Raw genomic sequence first — 18,737 nt, 5'->3', positions numbered from 1 at the left:
AATAAAATATTATAATATTAAAGAGCGATATATTTAAGAGCATTAAAAGAGCGTGCAAATGTGGTGCGATATATCACTTGTTAAACAAAAACAGAAGAAACCAGCCAATTTTCTTATTAAAAAGGTACCTTTAATTTGTATTCAAAACTAACTGCCAAGTTTTTAAAATTAAATGTAAGTCGACATGTAGAAAACATATCCAAAGGGGTGTAGCTAAACGTTATCTTATCGATAAAATTTTTGAATTTCAGCTCGGAACCAGTTCGATTGGCAGAGCTAGTTGCTCCCCTACCTGGGTCAAATCGATAGGCAGGCGACTGGTAGTTGTCGCTGCGCTTTATCGCTTAGGGGAAACAGCTGTGGGAAAAGCGCGCTTGGCCAAAAGCAAAGTAGCGGTTGAATTTTTTGGTTCTCAACCAACGAGCGCGCGGATGTGTGCAGATTGACGGGTAATAAAGTGCAGTTAAATACTAAATTCCAAGTACTAAATACTGCTAAAGAAAACAAAAATAGCCGAAGCAATAAATAGAAATACAAAAAAGTGAAGTTGACATTGAAGTCGCATCGTATGTGTGTCTGTGCGTGAGTGCTTAAAACTTGTGCTGGTGTGCGAAATTCTTTTGTGCTCCGTTTTGTTGTGCATTAAATAATCTCGAAATACGCTGGAAGTCGAGTTTCAAATGCAAACGGCACGATTCGTATCCGAATAGTTGTTTTGTAAAAAATCAATAAAGCGCCGTAATTGTCGCCGTTCTGTAGTTGTTGTTGCTGCGACAGGAGTTTCCGCCAACAACTCGCGTCGTTCTCGCTCTCACCGACAGCTCCTCTCTCTCTTTCCCCACGCGGTGTTGCTTATCTTATTTGCTCACACTTTACTATATCTCGTGTTGGATTCGCATTTGTTGGATACTTCTAATGAAATTAATTGTTCGCTTGTTCGCAGCAAATGAAGGAGATCATTTCCAGCTAAACAACCAACGCAAAAGGGTAAGCGCAATACCAAATAATAAACAATCTAAGCACCGAACGCAAACAGAGAAATGCGGAATTTAACAAGTTCAATAATCGAAAGTGCCTCTATTGTGCTCTCTGTTGCACGCACGCACGCGGCCGTATGCTAATTACAACGGTTCAGTGCTCCGCTCATCGAGATTTTGACATATTGTTGCTGTCCCCCTTTGACATGTGGCGGCGTGCTTCCTCAAAAGATAATGCAGCTGCCTCTGCGATACCGTTAAACCCGTTTCTGACTCAAAATGCCAATTGTTTTTCGTTAACGCTTACTTTAGTTTGTCTTTTTTGGCCAACTCGCAATTTGCCTGTCCCGGAGCTCTCTCAAATTTGTTGCAATTAAAAATTGATTTTCCGTTTGCCAAGTCAGCTTGTAAATAACAACGATAACAGCCAAAAAATTGGTTACTGCAACAATGAAAAAGCAATTTTCCGTATCTACTATAAAAAAAAAGAAACTGAAAAAACGTTCAAAACTCAGTCAAGGCATTGTGCCCGTTTTATTGTTGCTGCTTTTCGCTTGCCACACGTTTTGCGGCAGGCTATTGTCGTTGTTGCTGTTGCTTCCAGTACATGTTGCAATTCTGGGCATGCCTAATTTTCGGTTTAACAAAAGTTAAGTACTCTGGCTCTTTGAGCTTTTGCCCGTCGTTAACAAAACCGTTTTTCCCTCCTTTTTCTTTTCTTTTATTTCTTTCTACATAAGCACAAACATCAACAATTGACAACTTGGGGCAACGAAAAGCAACGGCAATAAAAAAGTCTCGAATTATTTCGTAGCGTGTCCGATTGGCATCAATTGGTGGCGCTAGGCAATTGCAAAAAAATAAAACACACTAGAAAAGCAAAAACAAACATAAATACAGAATTACCGATTGCAATAGACTGCTCAAAATAATTCAATTATTTTCCCGGGCTGAACGCCAATTTGAAGCAGTAAACAAATATAAAAAAAAAGTACTCTTCCCATACCGGGAATCGAACCCGGGCCTTCTGGGTGAAAGCCAGATATCCTAGCCACTAGACCATATGGGAGGCTGTCTGTGTCGTAGCAAAGACTCGTTTTGTTCGCCAACATTTGTATGAATTGAATGCTTGCGTTTATTTGTTCCATTATTTTGCTTAACCCAGGAAAACTATAAAAAAAAAACGACAAAATTGAGATATGGAATGAATACATATGTAATGATCAGTCAATAAGTATACCAACCCCTTTAACAAAGCCTTAAATTATTAACCCTATGATGGTAACAAACAAAAAAAAAGCAAAATTAGGCAAAAAAGTTTCCCATACCGGGAATCGAACCCGGGCCTTCCGGGTGAGAGCCGGATATCCTAACCACTAGACAATATGGGACTTGTGTGAACGGTGGCTAAAGTCTGTCCTTAGTCTGCCTCTTAGGACATGTTGTAAAGTCACCAGAGTATATTTTCTATTTATAAATTCAAAAATTAACAAGGCATAAAATTCCTTATAAAGTACACGTACCAATTTTAACAAGGAAAATATACAAGAACCATTACATAACTAGGAAGAATATAAAACATATCCCATATGGTCTAGTGGCTAGGATATCTGGCTTTCACCCAGAAGGCCCGGGTTCGATTCCCGGTATGGGAAGTAATTTTTTTTTTATTTAAATAAATCAATTACCCCGTTTGATAATCCCCATCGATCAAGCTCCTCCAGCCACTTTCCTCCAATAGCATCACACAAAGGCATCAACTGGCTTGGACTTGAAAATCAGACAACAACTCCACTTATTGACCTGCACTTAGAGGCGGTATAACACGAATCGTGGTTCAAGTGGTGTTTTAATGAGTCTCAGCTGGGTATGATCCGGCTCAACGAACTTCCTCTCGCTCCCTGCCAACCATTTCCATCAAAAGCTGCAGCTGCAACTCAATTTTCCAAACCCCGACACTCGATGGAAAAAACGGCTAATTCATCAAAAGTGTGGCAAAGCCGAGAGCCAAAAAACAGTGAGCCATTGTTGTTGCCCATCACGCCCACTTTTCGCTGGGGCTCGCCCCCCTTTGAGGCATGCTGGCAGTCGCTTGCCACTTTCCAAGTCAATTGAAAAACTCGTGTAGCTTTTTATATGCCATCATCTTGAACGAGCTTATGTATCGTATCCAGACATTAGAAGCGCGTGTGAGACATACGATTGAGCAAGAAGCGGAGAAAAAGGCAAAGCGTACAAATTACCATTTTTTATAGTTTCTAAGTGAGTTTGTATATTTTTTCCCTCAAAGAAAGCCAAGCCCCGACAATCGATGGCAGCGCATGAGAGAAGCAACAAAAAGACGGTAACTTTTTCGTTTCTGTTGAACGTTCAAGCAACGCCAACGCCGCCTGAGCTTTGTTTTTATTGTTAAACCAGTTGATCAGTTGAGCGACAGCAAGAACGAAAGACGCCAGCTGCTGCTGGCTATATGGCATGGGTATATGGGTATACATCTTCGACTTGCCAGCTACGCTGGCTGCATATTAAGCGCCCCCGCTGCGCGCCTGCGCGTCCAACGACCGCATTGTTGTGAGTTGTCTAAGCTCTGTTTGTTTTGTTTTCAATCCGCATCAGCCAGCCGGACTAGCAGGTAGGAACCAAGTCGTCTCCGCTCGGGCTCGATCGTTCAGATGTGCAGGAGGAGCCAACTTAATTGAATTGTTGGGTCAGCCTCGATCGTTTTTGTTCCGCTTCCAGAGGATTTGATTGCTTAACACTCTGAAAAAGAATTTTCAATGAAAGCAGTTTAGTATAAAGATTGTATTAATATCTTATCCACTTTGTTTTTAATCCCTTACATTATATTTGCTTTAGTTCCATTGTCTTCGCCAGGCTGAGAGTCACAAGCTAGTAATGTTAATTTGTAGAAAATGAGACGGCGACACGACTGATAAAAAAGAAAATTCCAATGAACTCAGTAATGGGGTTTTAGACTTTTAAGTGTGCTTTGTCGTCTATCGCCACCATAAAGGCAATTAACATGCAAACTTTGGCAAACAATCAATCAGCTAAAGGAGCCTCACGCACTCCCCATTTCTTTGTTCAAGTCTCGACTATTTCGTGAGTTGCAGCTGGAAAGAAAAACGTGTAAATTTCGTTTAACAGTTGACAGTAGGAGAAGAAAAAGCTGAAAACAGGCAATGCTCTTTTGGGCAGATGGTCAATGCTCTCGACAGTCCGAAATCGCAGTCGTAGTTTCACTTCACCCATTTAGCATGACAATCAGGAGGCCATAGGATGGGACACTAATACGCGGGGTCATCCATGCATGGTCTGCAGTTGGAATCGACGAACACACCTCTTTTGCTTTGTGTGCTGCAAAAAAAATCGCAGGGTTGGGGAAAAAAGACAGAAACTCAAAACGTTTTCACTCTTAATTTTCATTTTAGTGAAAATCCGCTTGGGACACGCCCCAGTCTTTGTATCCCCGCCCCAGTCTTTGTATCCCCGCCCCAAATAAAAATGAAAGAAGGGCCCCCCCAAAGGCCATTGACACACATTTTGGCACGGCTTTGCGTGCTTGTGAGTCCAAGTCCAAGACCGAGGCCAATATACTGGCGATTTCTGGTCACAACACGACACATGTTGCTATATCTTCCTGAAGTTCGGGCAACGAATATAAAGAAAGTGTTCGAAAAACGATACGATGCCGAAGACGCATGACCAATAAATAAATTGAAATATTTACGCTTCGAAGGAAAGAAAGAATCGTCTGGGAAGACGAACTGGTTTCGGGGAAGGCTTAGTCCCAAGTCTGGGTCCCTATAATCGCTTCGTTTGCCTCGGTGAGCCGCAGGCTCCACTACAGATCCACAGCTGCAGCTGTGACCCACTCCCAGTTGTGTCCATTTAAAGCGGCCAGACGACGCGACGCGGTCTGTAACGTATCTGCGCACATTTATCGCCATGGCAAGCTGGTCAGCTAGCCAGCTAGCCAGGCCGGCACTTTTTAGGCATTTTGCGGCAGTGGTTCGCGGGTCTAATGCCAAAAATCAGAAATAAAAATTTCACCTCCGGTCACACGCTTGAGAAGACACACTCGACAGCAACGGCAACGCAAACTGGCGGAATGAAAAGAGCCAAAAGGTATTGTGAAAATTGCAGGCTGGTTAATTAAACAAACTGCGCCCATGGCACATGAAATTGACTGGAGCACGGTGAAAATGGGAACGGATGAAATAAAGCAGTCGATTTGTTACTGAGATCTAGTCTAGAAAAATATGGGCTTAACCAATTGAGCAGAGTAAAATTTATTTAAATAACAACTAAGTTAACAAAGTACTTCAAGTTTGTTATAACAAGCCGCTTTCTCTTAATCAAAAATCTATCAAAACGCACACACCTTTAAGCAATTATTGTACATAAATGAGATCGACTGGAAATTAGACAATAAGCCAGAAAGGAAATGAATTTTAAACAATGAGAAATTTCCAGCCTCTTTGAAACTCGACTGAAGCGCGTAGGCTTTTCTTAAGTGAAAAGCAGGCATTCAAGTCGATTCCACCATATCGCAAATAATGCATTACCTTATTGGGCTTAATTCGACGTGGTGCCGTCGATTATTATTAGCTTTTAGCTAATCCAACAGCAATTCAAGCCGCTCCATTTACTTGGCTGCGCATTTTGCGGCTGATGAGTTTTCATTAATTACCAAAACGGGTATTTGGCCATTGAGGCGATTTTGTTCAAGTCGTTGTGGCTTCTTTTCATCGAGCCCATGAAGATAAATGAATGAATGTCCGGATGCACTTGATGCGCACATAAAAATTGTTGCCTGTCAGCGTCATTGAAACTGTGGATCGGATCCACCTAGTGGTGGTTGGTCAGTGGAAATCGTCTCTTGTAAACTTCAGTTCGTTTAGCTTACTAACTGTATGTGGTAAATCAATCATTGAGTCTGCTTAGCTTCAGTTTCAGTCTCGTCTTCGTCTCCCCGGCTATTTAAATTAACCGGTTCGCCTTGTTTGCTGTCCGCCTAATGAGCGGCACTTGTTGTCCGCTCAAGAGTTTTTTGAGAGATTGCATCCACTAAGCCGCAGACATGGTCTCGCGGCCAGATACAGCTATCAGCATAATCATATCCCGTGTCCATCTTCATGTTACCGAGCTAGCAATGCTTTCTCTACGGGGATTGTGTGGGAAAGCCTAGGGCCTATCGAATGATTAGTGTGTTATCGCTTACACGTGTCGCGGAACGCACAAAATTTAATTTATTAATTGTGTTAAGTGCCGATGGTGGTACAGCTCGTTAGGCCTTTATAAAAGCAGCGGGAGTGAGGAACTAGATCGATCAAATTTAAAGATGAAAGAAGATATCTTAAGATCTTTACACGTGCGAGAATAATATTAGAGATTTTGGGAGTGGAGCTTTTCAATTATAATGTAGTTTCAAGTACTTCAAACCATTAGCTAAACACGTTAAAAAGTTAACAATAATATTGGCATAGGTTCCTGGAGATTCGCAATAAGCAGCTTCTAGTTTTTGGTACCAACTGCTTCTTAACAACTGAAAATGATGTCATTAAAAGACTTTGTGCTTATGTAGCTCTTTTTAAAGCTCCGCTCATTTGTGTATAGAGCTCGATTCTTCCCTTGAAATTCGAAAGAATTTGGCATTGCAACCTGATGATTACGGCAATCGTATTTCCAGTGGACTTGGCTCATTAGCAGCCTTGCTTTGCGATCGAATTCATTTGCAGCTATCCACTAAATTTAACCTTAGCACGATATCGCTGTACTTCGTATTTATGGAGAGTTAAATGCTGGCGCGTGTTACGCATCCAATGGATACATATGTGTACTGATACATGAATTGGATTCGTTTCGATTCGATTTCCGAGTGAAGCCAAGACGAAGACCGAAGGTTTTCAATGAGGCGCGGCAATTTGACCAAGACTGAGAGTTTCCATTGCTCAATGTATCTACATATCTGTAGCTCTATCTCTAGCTGTATCTATTTCCATTAATTAGAGGCAAGCGATGATGCGTCAGTCGGGTATCTTTTGTTTGAAACGGGCTTCGAGGCAATAAGCAGCTGGCAGGAGATATTATAATAATTTATATGATTTCGCATTGTTCTGTTGGCCGCTTCTTCGCATTGTTTTTTTTTTAATTTGCCAACTCAACTTTTTCGCTCCGATTTGCGTGTCATTTCTGAGATGCTTTTACCCCTGACTCACGTTCAATGTCGCGGTGTGCTAGCCGTGCTTCTTCATTGCAAATTGGCCAGCACAAAAGTAAGAAAAAAACTCAATGTGGCTAAAAAGCATTTTGCACCATCACTTAACGTTGCAGATTCCACTTAAAGTGGCAGTATGGACGCCTATCAACATTGTGGATTAAATAAAATTACCTTTCAGTGCGACAAGCAATTACTTCTCAATTACAAATTTACTATCTTGACTTGACGCTCTCCTTACTTTTTATGATTATTGCATTCAATTAAACTAAATTGCTTTGGAAATTGGTCTCGTTTGGCCACTTGCAAGTCGTTTCACTGCGGGCGCCATCACTCCGCTTTCATTTCGCTGGATGGCTTTAATTCCCAACTATTTATAATAATTACTAAAGCAAATAAACCCACACAAAACGCAGTCGTAACTATAAAAAGACTTCGTTCAGCGTGAGCGGCAGAGATCATTGGGGCAGGGTCTCAAACTGGGACGCCTGTGACCATTTCCAACTGACCAAGTCCGCGAAGACGAAAAATAAAAACTGCCTACGAAGACGCGGCGTCTGCCTCGAATTTTTCATTCCAGCTGAGCAAGCAACTCGCAGAGTCATCGCCACCGCCAGTTGACCCCAAAGTTTGTTGTACCCCAAGTGCTTGGAAATTCAAAATTCAAATGGGTGAAAGGGGTGCCCAGAAGTGCTTCCAAAGTTTTGATGAAGTAATAAAGAGAAGAGGAAACTGTAGGAGTTGCTGATGTGCTAATGGAAAACTTTGAAATTGTTTTAAAGTCGTCATCGAAAGGCACAAATTTACGTTTAATGTATGAGATATTGTATAAGATTTAATTAAAGAGCTAGTATTCACTTAAGTTGAAGCCATAAAACAAGAGTTCTGATGAATGAGCTTCTTTGGATAAGAACTCTTTCAATTAAAGAAACTCATCTGAAGCTTTAGTTAATGAGAAATATAGAATTTCAAGTGCTTAAATCAAACATTTTATTAAGCTCACAAATTATGTTAAGATGATCTTAAACCAAAATTGGCAATTAACTCCTATAAGTAATGTCATCCGGCGAACTCCAGACGTTGAAATCTCTTTACGTGACTGGCGGCTCTTAAGTCAGCAGAACATTGAACACCTGTGGCTATACACACACATTGGATTAACTAAACCCATCTTCTTGGGCCAACACTTTTTGCCCGGCTAATTGGAAAAATGTTGGCAATCTGCACGTTAACTAAATCCATTGAGCTACTTGCTACAAATTGGGCAACTCAAGTCGAAACAACTCGCCAATTAAGGCGATCCATCATGCTGCCCTTCAATTTCGGCGCTGAATTGTGTTGATGGGGGATTCCAAGTGAATTTCTACTTTCGCTAATAAAAAGTTGGTTTAGTATCAGGTGGATTTATGGAGTGAACTGGTAAGACGTCTATTTTGACGAGCGGAGTACGTTTTTTATTTCACCCAGTGCCTAGTGCAAGCTAATCACATGTTTCCGTTGCTGAAAAAGAAAAATAACCTCAGGTGGTGGTTGGCTGCGGTTTTGCGCTTTAATAACTTTATTGTCAATGCAACAAACGCTCCACAAAAAAAAAAAAAACAAAAGCAGGCAGCCAGGCTTGACTTCTCGCTGTGGCATCCAGTGGAAGTCCATTGTCGTCCAGCGGATTTGATCTAGATGCACCATGTGCAGTGTCCAAGTACACAGAAGAAAATCACAAGAGTTAATGGTGCCTAAATAACCATAAAACATATAGTAGTTTTGTTAATAATATTTGGAAAGTTCTAACATGATTATAGGTATTTTTCTTTGTTGCTATGTTTAATCATTAAGTTTTGAACTATAATTGATGGGAGAAAACTGTAATCTAGTCCAATTTCTTTTGGTTCACGCGCTGCACAGTAGCTCGGGATGGCCGAAGGAGATGGCTATCAATTGTGGCTTAGATTTATGGGTATTGTACATATATATGTACATATCGCCTTAGGAAGCGTTGAACCCGCGAACAGAGAAGTCGGGCGTTTAAGATCTTCTTAGTTGCTGCGATGATTCCACAAATCAGACGTCGTCGTCGGGCACATTGAGATCATCACCACCAGCTGTCTGTTTGATCGGACTACAGGTTTATTTCTCGATCGATGGTGGGTAGTTTTTATGTGACCGAACATCGGGGGAGGGGTTGGGGGGTGGTTTTGGAATTAAACTTGACTTGCCTTATTTAGTTTTTGGTGTTTTATGACTGCATGACTCGGACACGACCGTTTTTTACACCCGCACAAGTGCGGTGAGTTGAATTTGCACATTAAGGCTTGATTATATTAGATCACAGTGCGCCTCAGCTTCTTGACTGTCGGCAAATATTTATCTGAGCACATATAAACAAAGTGGATGCTTGTCTGCAAAATATTTACATATTCTTCCGAGTATCTTTTCGTTGAGAGTCTGCTATATACGTATCTATGTATCTATTGTGCTCTATGAAAACAGGGTATTTCTCGGAAACGAGTCCTATGAATATGCAGCGCAGCAGTATAGTTACTAATAAGTTCGTTGTACATTTAATGTTTATCCCCTTTTTTATGTCGGTCGCGTCACAAGTGTTTTTCCCAAATGAGCAAACGAAATGCTCTCTACGGACATAAAACAAACATGACCACATAACCACGCCCATAGAACATATCCGTAACGCCTTCTTTTTCGGTTTGGAACCGCAGCAATCTAACAGCGGCCACAAAAATTACACAGATCTTTTCGAAATTTACATTGAAATGATTTTTTATTTATGCGGGGCGAACAAACAAAGGAAGGGTGTTGGAAAGGGGCATTTGATTAGATATGGTGCACTGTACCCCGCCCCCCGACTGCTCAAGACTAGAGGGCAAGCCCCCCTTGGGCTGTAGATCCAATAGATCTGATGATATTACAACAGTTCCAAGTCTATTAAAAATCATTTGGCCAGCGGGAAACCGCCAGCTGCGGATGAATCAGCATTGGGCATTCGAATGTTTGTTGCTTTGCTTGTAACACTTACAACACTTTTTCATGTTTGTTTCGTGTGGTGGGGGAGCTGCGGGCATGGAACCTATATACCTATATCTATCTATCTATCTATATATAGATGGATTCCCACGCCCACGTGTCTATTTCTATGTCTTGGGTGTGTGGCTTTTCTCAGGTCTTTTGTCGATTGCTTCACATGGCTGCTGGCATTGCATTGTGGATGCTGCTTTTCGCTCTTTTTCCTTGAATTGTGCAATTTGGCGAGTTTCCACCTTGGCTTTCCTTTTGTTTGACTCGCTGTTTCGCCTGCTTTCCAATTGTTTTCCCTGCCTGCCTGCCTAATTTGTGTTATTTTCCCCTAATAATTACTGACCGTTTATCCGCTGTTCCAATTTCGCCCAGTTTGCTTGCGATTTCTTTGCACGTCAATGTTTTGGCTTTTTCGCTGCTCTGCATTAATATTTTCCTTCCGCAATACTTATGACCAATTCGCTCTTTCCACCCAACTAAAAATATATTCCCACACATCGAAAATGTGTTGTGTTTTGTGTGGTGCTATATAAAAGTTGCAATTTATAAACTTTTCAACATTTTTCGCAAAACAATTTGCGCACCTCCCTCGGTTCTCATCCACCACCTGCTGTTGTGTCCGCACAGTGGGCTGAAATTGTGAGAGCTGTGCCTCTGGAAAATGTGCTAAACCGCTCATTTCTGTTACATGATTTTCTCTGTTGAAATCAACTCATTTAAAAAGTTTATACTGTGTTTGTATAATATTTTGTTAGCTTTGAAACATTGATTTCGACCACTGTTGAACGGCCTAAACGACTCGTGGTGAGAGTTCTAAAATTAAATATTTAAATTTGTCGTTACATTTTTGGCTTCGCTCCGTCGTCTTGAGCGTTATAAACTTTGGCCATAAAACTCATCTTTATTCAAATTAACATGGCTCGCTATTTGGATTTGGAATCAAAGCGGGAATGAGTATAAGTCTAGGTGAAGGAGAAACGATTTCGGCGGAAACTGGAAGATGAATCACGTTGGTCAAAAAGGGGACTCAAACCGTTGGTACAATCGGCCTCTAATATACGGCACTCGCTGATAACGAAAGTACCCGAAAGATAAATGATAGCGGCGAGATAGCGCTTCAGGAATCGGCGTAACAACTTCCGGTGAGACACAACAATAACAATGAGTCTCGATTAGTTGCAAAAACTGAGAATCTCTCCGCAAAAATCACTCTCCTTTTTCTCTCTGCGGTTGTTCCCCCACCACAACACAGAAAATGATGCATGGCAATGCCGTCAGCTGGTTTCTCGCTCTCTCTCTCTTTTGATCACCGAGTTGCTTCGTTTCTTGTGCTTTGCATTCAATTCTCAACGATTCATTGCCGCGTACGGCTGCAAAAGTTTTTTTCGTTCATTTTAACATTTCTTGGCTCGCTGCGTTTTCCGTGTTTTTGTTTTATAATGTGCAGCTTCGAGTCCGCGTATAAACGTAGCATTAAGTTAAAAACGAGATTGGCCTTTGCTGGTTAACGACAACAACAACAACATCGAAAAAGCGAGCGATGTAAATATAAATGCATTTATAAAAAGTACGAGTGCATCGCTCATTGCGTGACTTTCCATCGAGCTCAATTAAAATATAAATGCGCAGCGTTTTCTTATCGCACGCTTGATTGTGCCACTGTGTGTGTGTGTGTGATTGTGTGCGATTGCAGCAGAAGTACAAGTGTGTATGTAGGTTATGGCAAAATTAGCACCGAAACCATTTACCATTTCAAAAAAAAAAAACTAATAGAAAAGAAAAGAAAATAAAAAGAGAGCGAGGCAGACAACACGCAAGCAACTGTTGATGCTTCCTCTTGCCGCTTCTTCCCACCTTTATCCAACTTTATCGCTGTTTCCCCGCCTTCTTGTTTGCTTATCATCGATGCGGTGTGACACAATTCAAGTTTAATCGCAGCGTCAACAAATCGTATCCAATAAGTGAATAGTGTGTGTGTGGAAAATCTTGGCTGCAATTCGATGGTGATGTAATTTGCATAAACAACAATATCCAAGCTGCGAAAACAACAAACATTCGGCTTTCTGCAGACCGCAGACTAAACGCATACATAATTTTTGGAGTCACTTCAGGTTTCAAACTGCGCCATGTAGGCAGCAGCTCCATGTGTGTGTTGTTTTTGCTCTCTGGCAAACACACTTGTTGAATGTGTGGAGTCCCCTGAGTTTGTGATTAAAGCTGCTTGAATGCGATACGACTAAATAAATGAATAAACACTGGGTGGTAAATATTGTGGGGTATAGATACACCGAAAATAACCACTCAGTACGCACATAAAGCTGCACTGAGCACTCTTTAAAATGTTTAAATGAAATGCGATTGAAACTGCTAAATGTTTACTCTCTTAACAATATATTCGTCACTTAGAATTCTTATCTTTCGTCTTCTTGGCAAAGGAAATTACAATCTAAATTAAAGGAGCTCAGGGCTAGCTAATACCAATATTTGCAGTAATTATATTTAACACGCAGAATAATGAGTGAATCAGCTTAATACATTTCTCTAAACTGACTTCGTATTGAGCAATATTTAAGCAGTGATTTTCTTATTTATCACTGGCGTGACCTTGCACTTATGACTTCGTTCTGTAAAGAACAATCTGAAACGGAATGTCTCAGACTGTGAATCATTCCCTCGATGAAATGGGTTTGATATTTAAAAACCAGTTACGATTAACGTATTCGTATGTAGCTGCGTTAATTTCCTCATTTGTGTCTGGAAGTCTCGTAAAATTGTTACATCTTCTTTTTTTGTATGTAAATCGAAATGTTATAATGTCAAATTAACATCATATCCTCCTAAAATCGAACATTTCATGCCAGACTAACGCTGTTTTTTTGGGGTTTAATGTAGTCGTTAAGCAAGCCATTAAAATTAGGCAATTGCTTTGTCGTGCAATCTGATTTTTACCCTTTTTTTTAAGACGCTTCTTTTACTCTTTATGGGGTTTTAAAAATCTGAAAGTTAAGTCTATAAAACCATATGCTTCAGCTAAGGCATTTGTCTGCTTAGAGGAAAAAGCGATCTTCGGATCACTAGCCAACTGAAAGATCAGCTGAATGCCTTAAATGCCACAGACGCCCACAAACCGATGGCAAGGTGCTGAGTGCTGAATTCTGATTTCTGACTGACTGCCACGAGATATGGTCTCGCAGCTAGCCACTGCTTCCAATCCGACTTGAGCCAGTGAAATCCAAGCCAGAGCGAGCCGGTCTTCTGCTGCCTCATTACCCATTACCTGCCCCTGGGCAGCCCGTCCATCCTGCTCACCTGGTGACCGGGCTCCTCCTATCTCGACTCCTCCGCTGACGTGTGTGTCATGCGGATGGCTGGCCAACCAACCAGCCAGTCAGCCAGCTAGCTAGCCAGCCATCAGAAACGTCAGCGGCAGTCGCGGCGTCGTCGTCGTCATTTGCTGCTTTTAGACAATGCTACGAGTTCCTACACCTACGACCTAGAATTTGCCGAATATGTCAACAGGTATATACTCTATAGCTATAGCCGCAAAGCGTACAAACTACGCGCACACACTCACACAAGCCGGCAATATCTCTATTTCCCTATATACGCTATATAGATAGCTCAATGTTCGTACATGTTTGTATAAATAAAGGGGGAATTCATTCAAATGTATATATATATTATTTTGTTCTTTTCCCGCAAAATTCATTTTCGATTTGTATTTATAATCGGGGGTGTTCTTAAACCTATTGCCACATGTAAGAAGACTAATCCCAAAGAATCATAAGATATACACACCTATTTGTAGAATAGGAAATGCAGCAAGTGAAACGGAAAGTGTCAAATGTTTCGATTCGAACTTGCATGGGAAATTGCGCGCAACGGAAGTTCAATTGTCTGTGTAACGGTTAACAGAAAGTCCTTACAGCGCTAGCCATCCCTTTCGCACCAGTTTGCAGCATGCGCAGTGCAAATTTCCCGCGCAGAAAAAGGAAAATGGCCCAGGACCAATACGGTGGTTCCATGGTGTAATGGTTAGCACTCTGGACTCTGAATCCAGCGATCCGAGTTCAAATCTCGGTGGAACCTGAGCCTGACCTCTTTCGGTGTCCTTATTTTATCACAGGTCATCAAAGGATGTTTAAAATTTAAATTATCCTGGGAATTTACTTTAGTTCATGAACTTTTAATCCTGTTATTAATAGATTAGTGGTTTTGACGGTTAAAAGTGCACAGAAACTATTGAATGCCTTTTCGCAATTTATACAAAGCTTAATTGCAGTTAATGTGTCACAGATAAATAGTTTTAATTGCTACTATTTTAACAAATTAAATACTTAAATGTTAAGCTATTCAGTTTTTAGATGCATTGTAGCTATTCGACCGCTGCGCTCTTTAAATAATTTGCACTAGTGTATATTTAAATACGTAAAGTATATATCTTTAATCCATTTTGCTCCAACACTTGTATTTTCGTGTTAATAGACAAATTTATATGACGCCACGTACACGCAACCCATCGAAAACCATAAATTAGATCTCTGAAAAAATGTGAGAAAAATCTGAGAACACGATCAACTTGGGTGAACCGCCCATAAGAACCAAATCTCGATATTTTCAGCCCACATCAAGAGCAACATAAACACAGCCCATCGATGTTGGTCAGTCGAACAACAAGTTTTCAAGTTTTGAAGTTCGGTTCAGTTCAGTTCGGTTTGAGATTGTGTAAATGCAAATTGTCATGTCACTTGGCCGCAGGGCTAATTTATCCCAAGCACTTTCCTCTTGCAACAACAGCAAAAAAAAAACGTAAAATAAAGGCAATTGGCCGCTGTAATGTGTTTGATGAAAAACACTCGCGCATGAAATCAAGCCAAATTGTGTCAAGGGGGCTGCATGACAACGGGCGGCAGCAACAATACAAATTAAATAAAATTAGCGACTATTTTGCACGGGAATTAGGGGGGATGGGGGGTAACTGAGGTTCGAGATCCGAGATCCAAGAGGGGCGCAAAACGCTTGAGCAACTTTGCCCCAAAAGTTGATGGACGGCTAACTGAGCGCCCTACACATGCGCCATATATATACCCCTCTCGCTCTGTCTACACGGAGAGAAATTGGCACTTCTAACACTATATTATGGCATATACGAAAGGTTCCATTTTACTTAGATTGTTGGTATAACTTTACCTTCTAATAAATGTAAATAATTGCAATATTCCAATATATATTGGGTAATCTTCGCTTTTTAATCTTTTTTTATCGCCGTGTACTTTTTCGGTTTATCTTGTTCACAGTTTGCGTGTGTGGGCGATGGCATAATGGGGTTTTCGAACGACATTGAACTCGAAAAAATTGAAAAGTGTCGGCGGCCCATGCGAACCAAGCTGTCTTTGACTTTGCTTTACACGAAATCTAGTTTGTCTGTGTTTGTGAGTGTGCTCCTCTATTTGTTTATGTTTTCCATTTCGCCTTTGCTTTTTCAGCAACAACATTCCAAATTCAGTTCTGTCTAAATCCGATTCTAAAGGTAGACATTTCTCAAATATTCCCACATTTTCGGCTCTAATCCCTTGACTAATCATATTCTGTTCCCGTTTTTGTTCATCTTTTGCAGAAACAGAAGCCGGAACAGGATTCGACCAAAAAGTAAACGCATTAGATTGCAATTCGTGCTGAAACGATAAACAGCGAATAGAGACCACCAAGAACTCGAAGACACATCGCCAACATGGTTGACTACTATAAAGTTTTGGACGTGGCGCGATCCGCCACCGATAGTGAAGTGAAGAAGGCGTAAGTAACCCATATCCGTTCTATAGCTGTGCTTCACCACAACATTCACCACCCGCAGATATCGAAAACTGGCACTAAAATGGCACCCAGACAAGAATCCCGACAACCTGGATGAGGCCAACAAGCGCTTCCGCGAGCTGTCCGAAGCTTACGAAGTTCTCTCCGATGGTAAGTGCCGTGCTCAAGCGCAGATTTCTTCGATCCTTAAAAACAATGAAATGTGGGTTGGGGATCACGTGATCCGGGTTCTGTGATCCAGGCTGCCTGGCGGTGTCAATGCTAAGTCTTTATTGTGTATTTAGCACGTAAGCGCAGGATCTACGATGCCCGGGCCACGCTGCACAAATCCTCGAACAGCGGAAGCAGCAACAGCAGCTCCTATACCCGCTACCGCAGCGGCGGCAGCGGTGGATCCTCGTCCTATGGACGTGACTACGACTACGACTACTATTCGGGCTCGGGGTATGGGTCTGGTGCCGGGCGGCGTTCCGGCAACCGCTACCAGGCCTTCACGTTCCGCAACATTTTCGAGGGCACTCCGTTCCACAAGATGTTCGGTAAAGGCGAGAGGCTAAAGCGTTGCAATTGTTTTGTTACTATGCTGACTGACATCCTGGCGCACGTCGTTTTGTTTTCGTTCCATTCAATCTGCAACTAAACGCTGTTTTTGTACAGTGATGGGGGAGCATTCATAAGCGTTCATAACCTTTCCCACCACTGTTTCCATGCTAATCCTCGCAGTTCGAGCGTTTATTACTAATTGCATTTACCTTCCTCTTATTTCGCATTCCAACTTACCATTTACTCCCATTTCTTCACAGAGAAAAAGCGCCGCATATACGATGAGTATGGCAAAGATGGACTGGGCGATCGTGGTCAGAGTCGCTCGCATACCCGCCACCACTACAGCACACACGATTTCGATGACTTTGATATTATGGGCGGCTTTCAGTTTGCATTCCGCCCGCCCGAGGAAGTGTTCCGTGAGTTTTTCGGCATCCACTCGCCCTTCGCCGACTTATTCCGAGGTAAGTGATTAGATGGGATGGGGCAACGTGTGTAGAGAGTGCTGACTTTTGTGATTATCGTTTTGCAGATGCCAACGGTTATTCGAATGTCAGCACGAGCGGCTCGAGTGGCAGTCGACGCAATGGCGGCAGCAGTGGATCATCTCGCCACCATCATCATCACCACCAGCACAAAGTGGCCAGTCCGTTCGGGGCACCAATGCTTAACTACTCAATGATGGACTTCTTTATGCCCACCAGCGGCTTCACCTCGTTCTCGTCGATGACCAACGGCAATGGCAGCAGCGGTGTCACCCACATCTCCAGCGGACCCGGTGCCAGTGTCAAGCGCACCTCCACTTCGACGGTGTTTGTGGATGGCAAGAAACTGATGACCAAACGGTATGATAACCTCTATTTGGCCATCATAGAATCGTTCCTTATCGATCTGCATTTGCATTTTCAGGGTCGTCGAAAACGGCAAGGAAACTGTCTTTTCATATGAAAATGATGTCCTGAAATCAAAGACTGTGATGGGCTCCCTTCAATAGCTAATTAATTAAATTCACACATAATATATATATAAATATCAACATAAATCAACAAAGGAAAAGTCATAAATGTAAAGCCGAATGAATATTAACTAACAAGCCCAAGAAGAACTCGGAATTCGTTACCGCTTCGAAATATGATACGTTTAACCACTTTGTTCTACACTACAATTTAGTTACTTTTAATGGACCGAACAGCAGCATAAATGAATCAATCAGCCAGCGAAGGACCAAGCAAAAGTTAATCAACAGCAGAAACACTACCAGCAGCGATATCCACACCAAAAATATTGAACTGGAACGGCCATTAAATTAAATCATAAATCAAAATTCCCCGTAATAGCGAAGTATCGAAATTAATTTATTAAGCATTTTTGCATACAGCTGCTCTATTACAAAATTGGACCGGTGGAATAAAGCCAGCACCATCGACACGAGAATCAATTGAAGACCCATACTGAAAATTTAGCCAATAAGTTCTAGGGGCCAGACTTTAAATGCTGTTCGGAGCGAGTGTGCTTGGGTGTATATCTTTTGGGGGGGGATAATTATGTATTCTTCGTGTATGTATCGTTAGTCTCTTAAGTTGCCACAATACTTACTAGGAAATCGAAAGCTGAGAAATGCAATCTAAGCAATGAAGCGGAATTAAAATAGGCTTTGCGTTAATATTTCTTTTACATTGTAAGGGATATGAATATGAATATTCTAAACGATGACATTTAATTTTTATAAAAATTTCATAACCTAGATTTCTCTATTAATTTCGATGCTGTATGCTAGCGTATAGTCGTTCTTTTAATGCTTAAGACTATTCTCACATAACCTGCAGAGCGAAAAGAAAATTAATCGTAACATAATCGCCAATAATTTAATACTTTGTTAAGTTAAAAATTTATAATGAGAATAAAAGAAAACACATGAGAATGAAAATATACAACAGAAGCGAAACAATTAACTCAAGTGTTTTATTACTACTTCAAATATAGTTTCATTTAATTAATTCGTTGATTTTCTGCGATGCAAGCTGATCGATGATAATTCTAAAATAATATTAAATATATATAGGTGTTTTTATATAAACAATTATAATCACTTATGCGAGCATTTATATTGATTCATCAGTTCAAAGTTGAATCGAACTCGCTTTTAAGTT

At 41.2% G+C, this 18,737-nt stretch overlaps 1 protein-coding gene, 1 long non-coding RNA gene and 4 other non-coding genes across 11 annotated transcripts; 3 read left to right on the top strand and 3 right to left on the bottom strand.

Moving 5' to 3' along the window:
- The first annotated feature begins 327 nt into the window (after nt 1-327).
- LOC6609396 (dnaJ homolog subfamily B member 6) lies at nt 328-18,539 on the top strand. 6 transcript variants are annotated; one of them, XM_032716045.1, is made up of 8 exons: nt 328-449; nt 944-987; nt 15,845-16,023; nt 16,082-16,191; nt 16,326-16,580; nt 16,845-17,051; nt 17,120-17,432; nt 17,497-18,539. In XM_032716045.1, the coding sequence occupies exons 3-8, from the start codon at nt 15,959-15,961 to the stop codon at nt 17,579-17,581; spliced, it is 1,035 nt and encodes a 344-aa protein (XP_032571936.1). In that variant the 5' UTR covers nt 328-449; nt 944-987; nt 15,845-15,958; the 3' UTR covers nt 17,582-18,539. The 6 variants fall into 6 exon arrangements, with proteins under 6 accessions (XP_032571936.1, XP_032571939.1, XP_002034085.1 ...); XM_032716048.1 differs by lacking the exon at nt 16,326-16,580; XM_002034049.2 differs by lacking the exons at nt 328-449; nt 944-987 and adding an exon at nt 11,602-11,769.
- Nucleotides 1,975-2,046, bottom strand: Trnae-uuc. The gene has a single exon. It is a non-coding gene; the product is annotated as a tRNA-Glu (tRNA).
- Nucleotides 2,297-2,368, bottom strand: Trnae-cuc. Its single transcript has one exon. It is a non-coding gene; the product is annotated as a tRNA-Glu (tRNA).
- Nucleotides 2,561-2,632, top strand: Trnae-uuc. The gene has a single exon. It is a non-coding gene; the product is annotated as a tRNA-Glu (tRNA).
- On the bottom strand, nt 3,338-6,965 carry LOC116800540. The gene is made up of 3 exons (XR_004361469.1): nt 6,642-6,965; nt 3,818-4,090; nt 3,338-3,737 (listed from the first exon to the last, which is right to left on the bottom strand). It is a non-coding gene; the product is annotated as an uncharacterized LOC116800540 (long non-coding RNA).
- Trnaq-cug lies at nt 14,245-14,316 on the top strand. The gene has a single exon. It is a non-coding gene; the product is annotated as a tRNA-Gln (tRNA).
- Nucleotides 18,540-18,737: the final 198 nt, after the last annotated feature.

The sequence above is a fragment of the Drosophila sechellia genome, chromosome 2R (assembly GCF_004382195.2).
Source record: "Drosophila sechellia strain sech25 chromosome 2R, ASM438219v1, whole genome shotgun sequence".
NCBI classification, from domain to species: Eukaryota; Metazoa; Arthropoda; class Insecta; order Diptera; family Drosophilidae; genus Drosophila; species Drosophila sechellia.
The sequence above is the reverse complement of the archived record's forward strand: the minus strand, read 5'-3'. Positions and strand labels throughout refer to the sequence as shown.

Bases quoted from the DNA above. Each gene is read 5' to 3' on its own strand.
- LOC6609396 (XM_032716045.1), top strand. From the start codon at position 15,959: ATGGTTGACTACTATAAAGTTTTGGACGTGGCGCGATCCGCCACCGAT. The intron at 16,581-16,844 runs GTAAAGGCGAGA...ATTTCTTCACAG, and splicing joins TCCGTTCCACAAGATGTTCG to AGAAAAAGCGCCGCATATAC. The intron at 17,433-17,496 runs GTATGATAACCT...TTGCATTTTCAG, and splicing joins AAGAAACTGATGACCAAACG to GGTCGTCGAAAACGGCAAGG.